The 15756-nt window shown below is 37.6% G+C and overlaps 1 protein-coding gene across 2 annotated transcripts in view; it reads left to right on the top strand.

Annotated features, from left to right (window-relative positions):
• Positions 1-6268: 6268 nt before the first annotated feature.
• The window catches only part of LOC124104586 (RNA polymerase-associated protein LEO1), a 30075-nt gene continuing 20587 nt past the window's right edge, over positions 6269-15756 (top strand). For both annotated transcript variants that reach the window (XM_046461608.2, XM_046461610.2), the window contains exons 1-2: positions 6269-6417; positions 14656-15411. In XM_046461608.2, coding sequence (XP_046317564.1) covers positions 6360-6417; positions 14656-15411 — 814 coding nt within the window. In that variant the 5' untranslated portion in view covers positions 6269-6359. The remainder of the gene's footprint in view (positions 6418-14655; positions 15412-15756) is intronic.

Genomic DNA, 15756 nt, shown 5'->3' with positions numbered 1-15756 from the left:
TTGAAGTGTCTTTGTCTGGTTTCGGAATCAGGGTGATGTTGACCTCGTAGAATGAATTTGGAAGGGCTCCCTCTTTTTCTATTTTCTGAAATAACTTGAAAAGTATTGGTATTAGTTCTTCTTTAAAGGTTTTGTAAAATTCTGCTGTATACCCATCTGGTCCTGGTCTTTTCTTGGTTGGTAGTCTTTTGATGGCTTCTATTTCCTCCATTGATATTGGTCTGTTTAGGTTGTGTGTATCCTCCTGACTCAATCTGGGCAAATCATATGACTTAAGAAATTTATTGATATCTTCACTATCTTCTATTTTATTGGAATATAGGGTTTCAAAATAATCTCTAGTTATTTTCTGTATTTCTGTAGTGTCTGTTGTGATATTGCCTTTTTCATCCCGTATGTTAGTAATTTGAGTTCTCTCTCTTCTTCTCTTCGTTAGCATGGCTAAGGGTCTGTCAATCTTATTTATTTTTTCGAAGAACCAACTTTTAGTTTTGCCAATTTTTTTAATAGTTTCTTTTGTTTCAATTTCATTGATTTTAGCTCTGATTTAAATTATTTATTGCCTTCTACTACTTTTGCTGTTGTTTTGCTCTTCTTTTTCTAGGGTTTTGAGATGAAGTATGAGATCATATATTTGTAGTTTTTTCTTTTTTTGAGGATTGAATTCCAGGCAATGAATTTCTCTCTTAAAAATGATTTTATTGTGTCTCATAGATTCCGATATGTTGTGTCTGTATTTTCATTTATCTCTAAGAATTTTTTGATTTCCTCCTTTATGTCTTCTGCAACCCATTGATCATTCAGTAACATATTGTTCATTTTCCAAGTGATGTAGGATTTTTCCTTCCTTCTTTTATCGTTGATTTCCAGTTTCATTCCATTATGATCAGATAAGATGCATGGTATTATCTCCACACCTTTATAATTTCTAAGGGTTGCCCTATGGCATAATATATGGTCTATTTTTGAGAAGGAATGTGCTGCTGAGAAAAAAGTATATCCACTTGATGATGGTTGATATATTCTATATATGTCGGTTAAGTCTAGGTTATTGATTGTGTTATTGAGTTCTATAATTTCTTTATTCAACTTCTGTTTGGAAGATCTGTCTTGGTGAGAAGGTGTGCTGAGAATCGAACCCAGTGCCTCACGCATGCTAAGCGAGTGTGCTACCACTTAAGCCACATCCCCAGCCCCACAGCATTAATTTTTAAGTGGAGAAATTTAAAGGATTTAAACTATAAAATGTAGGTAAATTGGTTGAATGAAACTTTTCCTTCATTAGCACATTCTTCTTCTAAAGAAATGGTTCAGCCCTTTGATTTTTATTGAAATGTGTTTAAGTATAAATATTCCTAATTAAAGTTTTCTGTAAGTCAAAAACATCAGAAAGATGCAAAGATATGTATTCATCAGAGCTGAGTGACTTTTACTATTATTGAAATTGTTAAGGGAAGATAATTAGACTTTTTATGTGCTCCATTTTAATAAATGTGTTTTGCACTTGAAAAAAAGTCAGTGTTCTGAGAATCTACCTTTGCCTTAGGAAAGCAGAAAATAGGACAAAAGAGACAAACTTTCAAAAACAGGAAAACAAGGTAAAGCTATTCTGGAGCTGCTTTATTTAATTACATTCCTAATGGGTAACATTCTCCATTCCTAGAAGTAAATTAAGAGATCATCTTAACATCTAAGGTTAAATCAGCCAAACTAAAAAGAACGCCTTTTTTTTTTTTTTGTCTCTGAGAGTGAGTGAATGGAGTCCTTTGAATACTCTAAACTTTAGTTGAGGTGACCTTAGGCAAGAAATACTGCATGATTGTGCAGTATTTAGCTGAATGTAACTGATTTAGCTCAAATTCAATCTTACGTATGAAATATTGTCAAAGAAACTGAAGTTATTTGTTTACACAACTCAGATGAGGAAAACATTTATTCTGCTGTCAGAAATACAGGCATGATGACTAGGCTTTGCTGTAATTCAGTTTGTTAAGGTTTAATCAATACACCACAAGGATAGTATTCTGAATGAAAATGAAAATGAATCACTCTATCCTGTTTTTCCAGTATTCCAAGTATTTTTAAGGGCATCTATATACCTACTCTTAGATTATCCACTTTATTCACAATAATTGTGGCATTGGACATTAGCCTGCCCCACCTGTCCATCTGACCCTTGTCAGACAATGCATCTCATTTGCAGCAAAAAATATATTTCACAATCTCTAAACTGAAAAAAATCATTGTTGTTTGTCCAAGACCAAAACCTTCAAACTGGCTAAATTATTTAATAATTTAACACAGATTGACTTTTCCCCACCACCCCTTTGGACAGTGCTGGGAATGAAACCCAGGGCTTCACAACATATTAAATAAGTGCTCTACTATTGAACTATACCACCAACCCCAAGATTCTATAAAAATATATATTATATTATTTATATTCAGTGCTAAGAGTCAAACTCAGTGCCTTAATATGCTAGGCAAGTGCTCTACCACTGAGCCGTTATAACCCCAGCCCAGATGTCTATTTTTTTATATATGTATTTTTTAGTTGTTGATGAACCTTTATTTGTTTGTTAATTTATATGTGGTGCTAAGAATCGAACCCAGTGCCTCACACATGCTAGGCAAGTGCTCTATCACTGAGCCACAACCTCAGCCCCAGATGTCTATTTTTAAAAAATTTATTTATTTATTCTAATTTGTTATACATGACAGCAGAATGCATTTCAATTCTTAGTACACATATAGAGCACAATTTTTCATGTCTCTGGTTGTACACAAGTAGAGCCACACCATTCATGTCTTCATATGTGTACTTAGGGTAATGATGTTCATCTCATTACACCATCTTTCTCACCCCCATGCTGCCTCCCTTCCCCCTCCCTTCCCTTTGCCCTATCTTAAGTTCCTCCATTCCTGCCATGCTCATCACCTCTCATCCCCATTATAATTCAGCATCCACGTATCAGAGAAAACATTCAGCATTTGTTTTTTGGGGGGATTGGCTTACTTCAGTTAGTATGATATTCTCCAACTCCAACCATTTACCTGAAAATGCCATGATTTTATTCTTTTTAATTCCTGAGTAGTATTCCATTGTGTATATATACCACATTTTCTTTATCCATTCATCTACTGAAGGGCATCTAGATTGGTTCTACTATTTAGCTACTGTGAATTGTGCTGCTATAAACATTGATGTGGCTGTGTCACTATAGTATGCTGTTTTAAAGTCCTTTGGGTATAGACGGGGGAGTGGGATAGCTGGGTCAAGTGGTGGTTGGTTCCATTCCAAGTTTTCCAAGGAATCGCCATACTGCTTTCCATATTGGTTGCACCAATGTGCAGTCCCACCAGCAATGTATGGGTGTGCCTTTTTTCCCACATCCTTGCCAACACTTATTTATGTTTGTATTCTTTTTTAAAATTTTTAAATTATATATGGACACAATATCTTTATTTTGTTTATTATTATTATTTTTTAATGTGGTGCTGAGGATTGAACCCAGGGTCTCACACGTGGAAGGTGAGTGCTCTATCGCTGAGCCACAACCCCAGCCCTGTTAGTATTCTTTTTTTTTTTTAAAGAGAGAGAGAGAGAAAGAGAATTTTAATGTTTATTTTTTAGTTATCGGCGGACACACATCTTTGTTTGTATGTGGTGCTGAGGATCGAACCCAGGCTGCACGCATGCCAGGCGAGCGTGCTACCGCTTGAGCCACATCCCCAGCCCCTGTTTGTATTCTTAATAGCTGCCATTTTGACTGGTGTGAGATGAAATCTTAGCGTAGTTTTGATTTGAATTTCTCTAATAGCTAGAGATGATGAACAGTTTTTCACATATTTGTTGACTGATTGTATATTATCTTCTGAGAAGTGTCTGTCCAATTCTTTAGCCCATTTATTGATTGGGTTATTTGTTTTTCTGGTGTTAAGATTTTTTAGTTCTTTATATATCCTTGAGATTAGTGCTGTATCTGATGTGCATGTGGTCAAATTTGCTTCCATTCTGTAGGCTCTCTATTCACCTCACTGATTGTTTCTTTTGCTGAGAAGAAGCTTTTTAGTTCAAATCCATCCCATTTATTGATTCCTGATTTTACTTCTTGCACATTAGGAGTCTTATTAAGGAAGTTGGGGCCTAATTTGATATGATAAAGATTTGGGCCTACTTTTTCTTCTATTAGATTCAGGATCACTGGTATAATTCCTAGGTCTTTGATGTACTTTGAGTTAAGTTTTGTGCATGGTGAGAGATCAGGCTTAATTTCATTTTGCTGCATGTGAATTTCTGGTTTTCCTAGCACCATTTGTTGAAGAGGCTATATTTTCTCCAATATATGTTTTTGGCTCCTTTGTTCAAGATAACTGTATTTATTTATTTTTTATTTTTGAGAGAGAGAGAGAGAGAGAGAGAGAGAGAGAGAGAGAGAGAGAGAATTTTTTTTTAATATTTATTTTTTAGTTTTCAGCGGACACAACATCTTTATTTTGTATGTGGTGCTGAGGATCGAACCCAGTGCCGCACGCATGCCAGGCAAGCGCATTACCACTTGAGCCACATCCCCAGCCCAAGATAACTGTATTTATTTGGGTTTGTCTCTGTGTCTTCTATTCTGTACCATTGGTCTACCAGTCTATTATAGGTGCCAACACCATGCTGTTTTTGTTACTATTGCTCTGTAGTATAGTTTAAGGTCTGGCATAGTGATGCCAGCTGCATCACTCTTCTTGCTAAGGATTGCTTTGGAGATATCTATTTCTTTAATAACTGAAATTTAATTAAAGTTTCCTGAAGAGACCTGACTCTCTAATGTGCAAATATTTCTTTGAGCCCCTGTAAAGTTAGGGAATTTACCAAACACTGACCATTCATGAAATTCAATTATTGTTGGCCTATAATGTACATCTGTAGTAACATTTCCTACCAAAATCAGACTTTTCTTGTTAAACAAAAAAATCCTCTGAATAGTTTTACTAGCTGCCAGTTGCAATCCATTAAAAGTCATAAAATCAATGTAGTGGGTTGTACTGCCTATTAGTATTTTAAAAACACAAAACCAAAATGGAATCGAATATAATAGAATAGGAAACCTCAGAATTCATCTCAGTATCAAGGGAAATAATGTTTCATGAAACATTTGTTTCAATTTTACATAGTATGTACATAAAACAGGTTAGGATGGAAACTTTATGATGTTTAAGAAACACTGTTGTTGGGCTAGGATTGTGGCTCAGCGGTAGAGCACTGCCTGGCACTGGCCAGACCAGGGTTTGATCCTCAGCACCACATAAAAATAAAGGCATTGTGTTGGGGGGGGGGGAAGAAAAGAAAAAGAAACACTGTTGTAAAGCTGTGCTGGTTAAAAAGTGGGTTGACAGCTCTTACTTTCCCCTTCTCCTCTCTCCCTCTTCCCCCTCTCTCTTCTCTCTCTAGAAAAAAAAGGAAGAAAGAAAAAGTGGGTTGACAAAAAATGGTTAGAAGAAGTCTCTTTCAGGGGATCAAGAGAGCCTTCCTTTTCCAAATACACACATCTGTCTGTCTGAGGTCAGATTTTCCAACATGTTTCAGTTTAGCCTAAACATTTCCCACAGATTGAATACAGAAATAGGAATGAGAATTCAGCTGTCTTAAGCCACATATTAAAAGACAACTTCAAATCTGTAATTTTTTAAAAAAGAAAACAGTCATTTAAAGTTTAAAAAACAATTTGTTAACATGTTTACTTATTTTGTGGTACTGGGAATTGAACCCTAAGGCACCCTACCACTAAGCTACATCCCCCCAGCCCTTTTTAAAATTTTGAAACAGGGTCTCGCTTAATTGCTTAGGCTGGTCTCGAACTTGAACATCCTGCCTCAGCCTCCCCAGTCCACAAGAGTACAGGCGAGCAACATATATTTTTTAAATGAATATTTAAATATTTTTGCTTTAATTACTATAGTAAATATCAATAGCTATAATCCACATAGCAAAAAAGTCTCTGGAAACCTCCAATTTTTAAGAGGGTAGAAAAGTTCTGAGACCAACGACATTTGAGAGCCCCTGGTAAGAATGGAAGCCAGGGCTTCAGGCCTGCTCAAGTAGTAGGTTTAACCCAGACGGAGGCCCTTCTCCCGAGAGCCCCAAATTTCACCCACTGTCCCCGCGCGGAACAAGAATCCCCGCCTACAGGCACAGATATTGACGAAAGGGCGGAGCTTGCCTACTGAGAGGACGCGAAAACTAGGTCACAGTAGGAAAGAAGTCCTTTAATCAAATCTTTGCGACACTGTCGCGTTTCGTTTGTTCCGTGTCGTAAAGAGAGGCGCGGAGCCGCCCCCAGCTGAGGCAGCAGTGGAGGTTCGCGGCAATGGCGGATATGGAGGATCTCTTCGGGAGCGACGCTGAAAGCGAAGCCGAGCGTAAAGGTGGGATCGGCTGGGCTTCGGAGGAGGGGTGAGCGGTGGGAGCCCGTCAGCCGTCCGGTTCCGGTCTGCGGAGGCTCCGGCGCCGCCAGCATGAAGGCGCTTCCTCCACTCCTGCCTCAGCGCCCCCTGCACTCCTGGCGGTGCCATCCTCTCCCGGCGGGCGGGGATGGAGAGACAAACGCCGAGTCTGCGCCTCCAGGTTCTGGTGACTTAGGAGCATGCGGTGCCTGGGGAGTACCGGGGGCTCGGGGCAGTGAAGGAGGCTCGGGCGAGCCTGCGCAGCCCAGGGAAGAACTTTACGGTCTTGCTCTGTCCTGCCTTGCACAGGCCAGCGAGAAAGGGTTGTTTGTGAATGAATGTAAATGAGATGCTTAAGATTACGGGTTTGAGGTAAACGAGTTTACCGAGGGACTCAAACTGTCCTCTGGAGTGAAACCAGAGCTTGGTGTGTTGGGGAGCACGAGATGTCTGGATGAGGGGTCTGGGAAGGGGACCAGGATGGAGCTACGCGTTAGGCGTTATGCACGGGAAGTAGGGTATCTTTGGAGAATGTGTAGAAACGGCAGAATTTCCTTAGTCTGTGATATTAGTTTTTGGGGAGCATATTGGGTCTGTTTGGAGAGGAGTGATGAAAGATTTGCTGATGAAACGAATGAATGGATGTGTGTTTATGGTGGATGGAAGTTTTTTGCCACGGAAATGGTGGGAATTTGGGTTTGAAAGATAGAATAGAAAGAATTTGAAGTGAAAAAGGGCCCAAGACCAAGTTCAGAATTCTTGCAATCCTCCATGCTCAAAGTAGTGTACCTACATGTATTTCTTTCTTAGCTAAGTGCATTGTTTTGTCCCCCTCCCAACACACTTGTTTATTTTCTTCAAGTTCACTTATACTTAATTTTATAAAGTGTAGTGAAGGGAGCACTAGGTGGAGGTACATAAAACTGAATTCTAGCGTGAGGGCACTACCCAGACAGTTATCCAGGAGATCCTAGTTAGGAAGTATGGAAGAATAGAGCCCGTATACTAACTCTTGTTTCATTACTTTCACCCTCGTTTTTTCTTATCTACATTCCTTCAAGGCACAGTTCTATGTGAGCTCTCTCATGACTTACACGAAGTTGTTTATTGATCTATATCATATTCCAGTTACTTTACTGAGTGCTGGGGATTAAAATATAGTCTCCCCCTTAGTTTACATTACTACTTAGTGCATATTTGATAAATAATTGGATGGGTAGAAGCAATCGTTTAATAAGATGTACCCTGCAATTTTCCGTTGCAAACTCATTGTAAAAGGAAGTGATGTGTAAAGATGGTTGGTTCCCTGGGTTTCATGGTTTTCTTTTTTCTTCTTTTATTTATTTATTTATTTATTTTTTTCTGTAGTGGGGCTCCAACCTAGGGCCTCATGCATGGTAGGCAAGAATTTTACCACTGAGCTACATTTCCAGCCCTGGATTTCATATTTTTTTTAATTAAAAAAGTTTTAACCTTCTTCTAAGTCCATTGCAGCTTTTTTCTATCTTACTATTATATAAATGGATTCTCTAGGATTTACTTCCAAATCTGGTGTGCTGTCCTTGAAGATTGCTGTTGGTCCTGAAGATAGTGTGACTGTAACAGGGTAATTGCTCTGATGCCTAGCATATTTCATTTCTATGAGAAATGAGAGTTCTATGGGCTATGAGAGTTGTGGGAAATTACTACATCTGACAAGTTTCTCATGATAACAATTGGTAGAATTCCTATCTAGACCCAATGTGTTTCTTGTGTAAATGTGCCAGGTCTTTCTTTATTCTTTCAACAGTGTTTTGTAATTTTTCTTGTGTAGATCCTGCTCTTTCTGAACTAAATTTATTACGTTTTTTGTTTGTTTGGTGGTAGTATTAGGGATTGAACCCAGAGCACTCTACCATTGAGCTAGATACCTAACCTTTTATATTTTTTATTTTGAGACTGGGTTTAAGTTAGTTGCTGAGGTTGGCCTCAAACTTAAGGATCCTCCTGCCTCAGCCTTCTGAGTTGCTGGGATTACAGGCATGCACCTGTAATGCCTGACTTATTTTTTTTCTTTTGAATACTATTACAAGTGTAATTGTTCTTTTAATTTTATTTTAGATTGTTTGTTGCTGGTGTATAGAAATACAAGTGATTTTGATATGTTGATTTTTCATCCTGCACCCATACTGAATGTATTAGTTTTAACAGTTCTTTGGTGGATTTTTAGGATTTTCTACATAAAAGATCATGTCCTCTGTTAATACTTCTTTCCAGTTTGGATATCTTTTGTTTCTTTTTTTTAACCTAATTGCCCTTACTAGTATTTTTTGCACAGCTAAGAGTGGTGAAAGTAGAAATTATTGTTTTGTTCCTGACCTTAGGAGAAAGCATTTAGGTTTTCATCATTACTGTGGTTTTAGCTGTGGGATTTTTGTAGATGCTCTTTATCAGGTTGAGAAAGTTCCCTTCTGTATTTGTCGAGTGGCTTTATAATGAAAGTGTGTTCAATTTTATCAGATTTTTTTTTTGCATCACTTAAAGTGCAGACAAAACATTTAAAAAAAATCACAATTTTTTTTCTTCATTTTTGATATAAGGTTCCACTTTAATTGATTTTTAGATGTTGAACCACCCTTGTGATGCTAAAATATATCCCACTTAGTTACAGTGTATGTGCTGTTGGATTTGATTTGCTAGTATTTTAAAATTAATTTTAGCACTAGTATTCTTAAGGGATATTTGTTTGTAGTTTTCTTAATGATGTCTTAGTTTTCTCATCAGGAATAAGTTAAAAGTGTTCCCTCCACTTCAGTTTTTTGGCAGAATTGAGAAAGATAGGTGTTAATTCTTCTTTAAGCCTTTGATAGAATTTGCCAGTAAAGCCATCTGGTCCTGGGCTTTTCTTTGTTGGAAGATTTCCTATTACTGATTCAAACTACTTGTTATAGGTCTATTCAGATTTTCTATTTCATCTTGAATCATTTGTAATAGTTTTTGTGCGTTGGGGAATTAATCTATTTCATTTAAGTTTTCTAGTTTGATGGCATATAATTGTTTATAGAACTCTTGTATAGTCATTATTTTTGTAAGGTCCTCATTTTTATTCTTTACTTTAGTAATTTGAGTCTTCTGCCTTTTTTCCTTGTCAGTCTGGCTAAAGGTTTGCCAATTTTGTTGGTGTTTTCAAAGAATGAACTTTTTAATCTCATTGATTTTTCATTGATTTCTTTTCATTGTGTTTCTATTCTCTATTTCATTTATCTCTTTGCTAATCTTTATTATTTCTTTCCTTCTACTTGTTTTGGGTTTAGTTTCATTTTTCTGAATCCTAAGGTTGTTGATTTGAGAGTTTTCCTTTCTAATGTAGATATTTACAGCTGTAAATTTTCCTTAGAGTACTGCCTTTTCTGTATCACTTATGTGTTGTTAATGCTGTGTTTTTTTTGTTTTTTTTTTTTTAAATTTATTTATTTTTTTAGTTTTCAGCGGACACAACATCTTTGTTTGTATGTGGTGCTGAGGATCGAACCCGGGCCGCACGCATGCCAGGCGAGTGCGCTACCGCTTGAGCCACATCCCCAGCCCCAAAACGTACATCTGTGTTTTAATTTTCATTCATCTCATATATTTTCTAATTTCCCTTGTGATTTCTTCCTTAGTTTTCAGTTTTTCTAAAGTATGTTGTTAATTTCTATGTATTGTGAATTTTTCTTATTTCTTTCAGTTACTGATTTTTAATTGCCTTCCATTGTAATCAGGGAATAGAGTTCAGTCTTTAAAAATTCACTAAGCCAGGCGCAGTGGCACATACTTGTAATCCTAGTGAGGCAGGAGGATTGAAAGTTCAAGGCCAGCCTTGGCAACTTTGACCATCTTAAAATAAAATAAAAGACTAGGGATGTAGCTCAGTGGCAAATCACCCTGGGTTCAATCTCCAGTAACAAAACAAAAACTACAAAAACAGTTTACTGAGAAACAAAACAAAACAAACTTATTGAGACTTGTTTTGTGTCCTAACATAGTCTGTCCTGGAAAATGTTCTATATGAAGTTGGGAAAAATGTATATTCTGCCTTTATTGGGTGGAGTGTGCTTTTGATGCCTAGTAAGTCTAGTTGGTTCATAGTGTTGTTCAAGTCCTCTCCTCTGTTTCTTTATTGACCTTTCATCTAATTGTTCTATCCATTATTGAAAGGATACTGAAGTCTTCCCAACTATTATGTCTATCAATCTACCCGTCTCCCCTTAATTCTGTCAGTTTTTAGGTTATATGTAATTGTTACATCTTCATGATAGATTGACCCTTTTATCATTTTGTAACACACTTTTTGTCTTTTGTAACAATTTCTGCTTTAAAATCCATTTTGTCTAATGTTAGTATAGCAGTCACAGCTCTCTTTTGGTTACTATTTTGTGGGGTCTTTTTCCACTCATTCACTTTTAACTATGTGAGTGTTTAGTTCAAAAGTGAGTCTCTTGTAGATAATGTGTGTGTGTGTGTATGTGTGTGTGTGTGTGTGTGTAAGCGCACGTGTGTATTTGGATCACTTTCAATCCATTCTAATTTCAGTTTTTTAATTGGAAAGTTTAATCCATTTGCATTTAAAGAAATAATTATTGATGGACTTCTGCCATTTTGCTTCCCCTGTTCTACTAGGGATTGAACCCAGAGATGCCCTACCACTAGGCTACATCCCCAGCCCTTTTTAAAAATTTTTAAAAACTTGAGACAGGTCTCACCATGTTTCCCTGACTGGCCTCCAGCTTGCCTAAGTTTCCTAAATCACTGGGGTTACAGGTGCGCACCACCACACCTGGCCAGATTCTAAATTTTTGTTAATCTGAGAATGTCTTCATTTTTTCGGTTTGTTTTTATTTAGAACAAATGCACATAATAAAATTAGTCATTTAAGGTGAACAATTCAGTTATATTTTGAACATTTATAATGCTGTATAATCACCACCTCTTCTAGTTCAAAAATAGAGCCTCATGTCTAGTAAGTACTTAACTCCTCATTTGCTCCTTCCCGTAACCCCTGTCACCCTCTACTTGCTTTTGTATCTATTTTTATTTTTTCTGAAAATTTCATTTAGTGGAATCACATAATGTGAACTTTTGTGTTTGCCCTCTTCCACCAGCATACTGTTTTTGAAGCACTGTAGTATATATCAGTACTTCATTTCTTTTTTGTTTTTAATTGTTTGAGATGTGGGGATAGAACCCAGGTCCTTGAGCATCCTAGGCAAATGCTGTACCACTGAGCTATGCTCCTGGGCACCTCCATTCCTTTTTTTTGGAGGGGGGTGTTACCATGGATTGAACTCAGGGTCACTCGACCACTGAGTCACATCCCTGGCCCCGTTTTATGTATTTTATTTAGAGACAGAGTCTCACTGAGTTGCTTAGCACTTTGCTTTTGCTGAGGCTGGCTTTGAACTCCCGATCCTCCTGCTTCAGCCTCAGCCTCTCAGGCTGCTGGGATTACAGGCGTGAGCCACCGCACCTGGCTCCATTTCTTTTCAATGACTGAACAATATTCCATTCTACATATATATCCCAAATTTGTTAAAGCGGTCATTTGTTAATGGACATTGGGTTGTTTATACCTTTTGGTCATTTGAATAGTGCTATCCTGGACATTCACATATAAGCATTTGTTTGAGTGTCTGTTTTCAATTCTTTTGAGTAGGAGTAGAATTGTGGGGTTATAAGGTAATTCTTTGCTTGGCTCTGAGGAATGGCCAACTTGTTTTCGATAGTGGTTAAACTTTTTTTTAAAAATTTTTTTATTGTAATTTGTTATATATGACAGCAGAATGTATTACAATTCACATTACACATGTAGAGCACAATTTTTCATATCTTTGGTCGTATACAAAGTATATTCACACCATTTGTGTCTTCATACATGTACTTTGGATAATGATGGTCCATCTCATTCCACCATCATTTCTAACCCCATGCCCCCTCCCTTCCCCTCTCACCCCTTTGCCCTTCTAGAGTTCTTCTGTTCCTCCCATACTCCCCCTCCCTACCCCACTATGAATCAGCCTCCTTATGTCAAAGAAAACATTTGGCATTTGTTTTTGGGGAGCTTGGCTAACTTCACTTATCTACTGAAGGACATCTAGGTTGTTTCTGCAATTTAGCTATTGTGAATTGTGCTGCTATAAACATTGTGTCCCTGTAGTATGCTGTTTTTAAGTCCTTTGGGTATGGACTGAGGAGTGAGATAGCTGGGTCAAATGGTGGTTCCATTCCCAGTTTTCCAAGTAATCTCCATTCTGCTTTCCATATTGGCTGTACCAATTTGCAGTCCCACCAGCAATGTATTTTTTTAGTTGTAGTTGGATATAGTACCTTTATTTTATTTATTTATTTTTATGTGGTGCTGAGGATTGAACCCAGGGCCCCGCATGTGCTAGGTGAGTGCTCCACTGCTGAACCACAACCCCACCCTCACCCCCATTTTTTTAAATTGGAATGGTATCGGAGGATTGTACCAGGGCTAGAGCATGCTAGGCAACTGCTCAGCCACTGATCTATGTACCCAATCCGTGACTGAACCATTTTACATTATCCCTAGCAATATACAATTGTTCCATCTATTGTTGTCCTTATCAATACTTTTTATGTCAGCACTTGGAATATGTCATTCAATGGATGCCTTTTGGCTTTCATAATTTTAGCTGTTATCCTTACTAGGGATCTCTTGTGTAGGATAGTTTACTTCTCTTTTGATGCTTTTGAAATCCTTTGTCTTTGGCAGTTTGATAGCTATATGGCTAGGTATGGATCTGTTTAGTTTATCCTACTTGGAAATGTAGATTAAATTAGGGAAATTTTCAGCCATCATTTCTTCAAATATCCTCTCTACCTCCTTCTCCTTTATCTTTGGGATTCCTTTATTTGCATGTTCTTGTACTTTGTGTCCTTGTATAATTTTTTTTTCTACAAGTCTTTTAGGCTTTGTTTTTTTCTGATTCTTAGGCTGGATAATCTGAAATGCCTACTATTTTCTTACTGCTTGAACCTCTCTAGTGACTTTTTCATTTTAATTATTGTACTTTTCAACTCCAGAATTTCAGTTTAGTTATTTTTCATAGTTATCTCTATTAATATTCTGTTTCGTAATACATCATTTTCATATCTGTTCTTCAGGGAAATTTTTTATTTCAGGGACAGTTTCTAACCTTTGTCCTATGTATGGGCCATTCTTTGTTTCTTTGTATGTCTTATTATTTTGATTGATAACTGGTATTTCATATATTAAAATATGACAACTCAAGCAATCATTCTCCCTCCTCCCTGGGATTTGTTGTTGCTGTTTGTTGTAGCAGTAGTTGTTCATTTATTTAGTGGTTCTTTTCATCTAATTTTGTAAAATCTGTACATTTTGATGGACATTGCCACTGAAGTTTCTGTTCCTTAGTGGTCAGTAGTGTTTGGATAGGAATTTTCTTAAATGCCTAAGACCCACCAAAAACCTCCTGTTTTTTTGGAGATTGGCTCTATGTATGTGTTGGGGGCATGCTTTCAATATTTAAACGTGCTTTCAACCAGGCAGTTTACAATCTTGCCCTTTCCCTGCTTGTGCAGAGCCTGAAGAGGGTGAGAGCTTAGCATAGCTTCTCAGTTCTTTCTTCATCATGCAAATAGCCCTTTCCTCTCAAGGTTTTTTATTATTCTACTGTTTGTTCCAGCTGCTATCCATTGACCCAGGCTGAGGCAACTAGGACATTTGCCTTTTAATGCTTTGGCCAAACTCCAGGTAGCTGTGTCAACACTGGGAGAGTTTCAAGTTAAGTGAGATAAAGGCGACTTTTTGAGCCAGTTCTTCAGGGAGCCATCAGAGGGGTCAAAACTAACAATTTCAATTCTTTGTGAATGAGGTCCATTCTCTTTCCTCCAGTAGTGGCCCCTGTACCAGAAATGTGGGCTGTTATCTTCAAGGCAGAGTTGAGCTAGGGAACAGGACCAGGTAAGCTAAAATACCAAGAGTTCTTTTTCTTACCAAGATTTAGCTAATTTTTTTTTTTTAAACTAAGCATTCCCCAGGTTCCTGCAACTTTTAGTTAGTCTCCAGACTACTGAGAAAGTTGATTCTAACAGTTTTTTGCCAATTTCTTTCTGGCTGTTATATTGGAATGAACTTTTGGGGTTCCTTACTCTGCCCTTTTTGGTTGATGTTACCTTATATTTTTATAACCCTTATGTTACCTTATGTTTATATCATAGATTCTGATTCTGGATCTGACTCAGATTCTGATCAAGAGAATGCTGCTTCTGGCAGTAATGCCTCTGGAAGTGAAAGTGATCAAGATGAAAGAGGTGATTCAGGTCAACCAAATAATAAGGAACTGTTTGGAGATGACAGTGAGGATGAAGGAGCTTCTCATCACAGTGGCAGTGATAATCACTCTGAAAGGTCAGACAATAGATCAGAAGCCTCTGAGCGTTCTGACCATGAGGACAATGACCCTTCAGATGTAGATCAGCACAGTGGATCAGAAGCCCATAATGATGATGAAGATGAAGGTCATAGATCAGATGGAGGGAGCCATCACTCAGAAGCTGAAGGTTCGGAAAAAGCACATTCAGATGATGAAAAATGGGACAGAGAAGACAAAAGTGACCAGTCAGATGATGAAAAGATACAAAATTCTGATGATGAGGAGAGAGCACAAGGTTCTGACGAAGATAAACTGCAAAACTCTGATGATGATGAGAAAATGCAGAACACAGATGATGAGGAGAGGCCTCAGCTTTCTGATGATGAGAGACCGCAGCTATCTGAGGAGGAAAAGGCTAATTCTGATGATGAGCGGCCAGCAGCTTCTGATAATGATGATGAGAAACAGAATTCTGATGATGATGAACGACCACAGATGTCCGATGAGGAGAAAATGCAAAATTCTGATGATGAAAGGCCACAGGCCTCAGATGAAGACCGTAGGCATTCAGATGATGAAGAGGAACAGGACCATAAATCAGGTGATACACTTATGAAAACCAAAATGACTTACTAGAACCTTGCAGATATAGCAGTGGCCTATTCTCTTTCATTTCCATCATTACTCTTTTTTTCTTTCTGTCCCTCCATTTTGACATTTTCTCATTCTATGAAATTTGCTTCTTTTAGGTCTTCCTGTTTATTCTATCTCTTCCCCTTCTTTTCATTGGTGATAGATCAGAAGTTAAAAAAAAAAGAGAGACAGTAGTCTCAGAGAGATGTACAGTACTAGAGGAACTAGATAATTAATTGAATTGGAGCCATTTCCATGGGTTACTAAAAAGCTCATCTCATGTGAGACAAGATTTTTCTGGGGGAAAGACTAA

Source organism: Marmota monax, unplaced genomic scaffold, assembly GCF_021218885.2.
Source record: "Marmota monax isolate L192 unplaced genomic scaffold, Marmota_monax_Labrador192_F-V1.1 WCK01_AAM20220418_F8-fsc00001, whole genome shotgun sequence".
NCBI classification, from domain to species: Eukaryota; Metazoa; Chordata; class Mammalia; order Rodentia; family Sciuridae; genus Marmota; species Marmota monax.
This window is presented reverse-complemented; position numbering and strand designations above follow the sequence as displayed.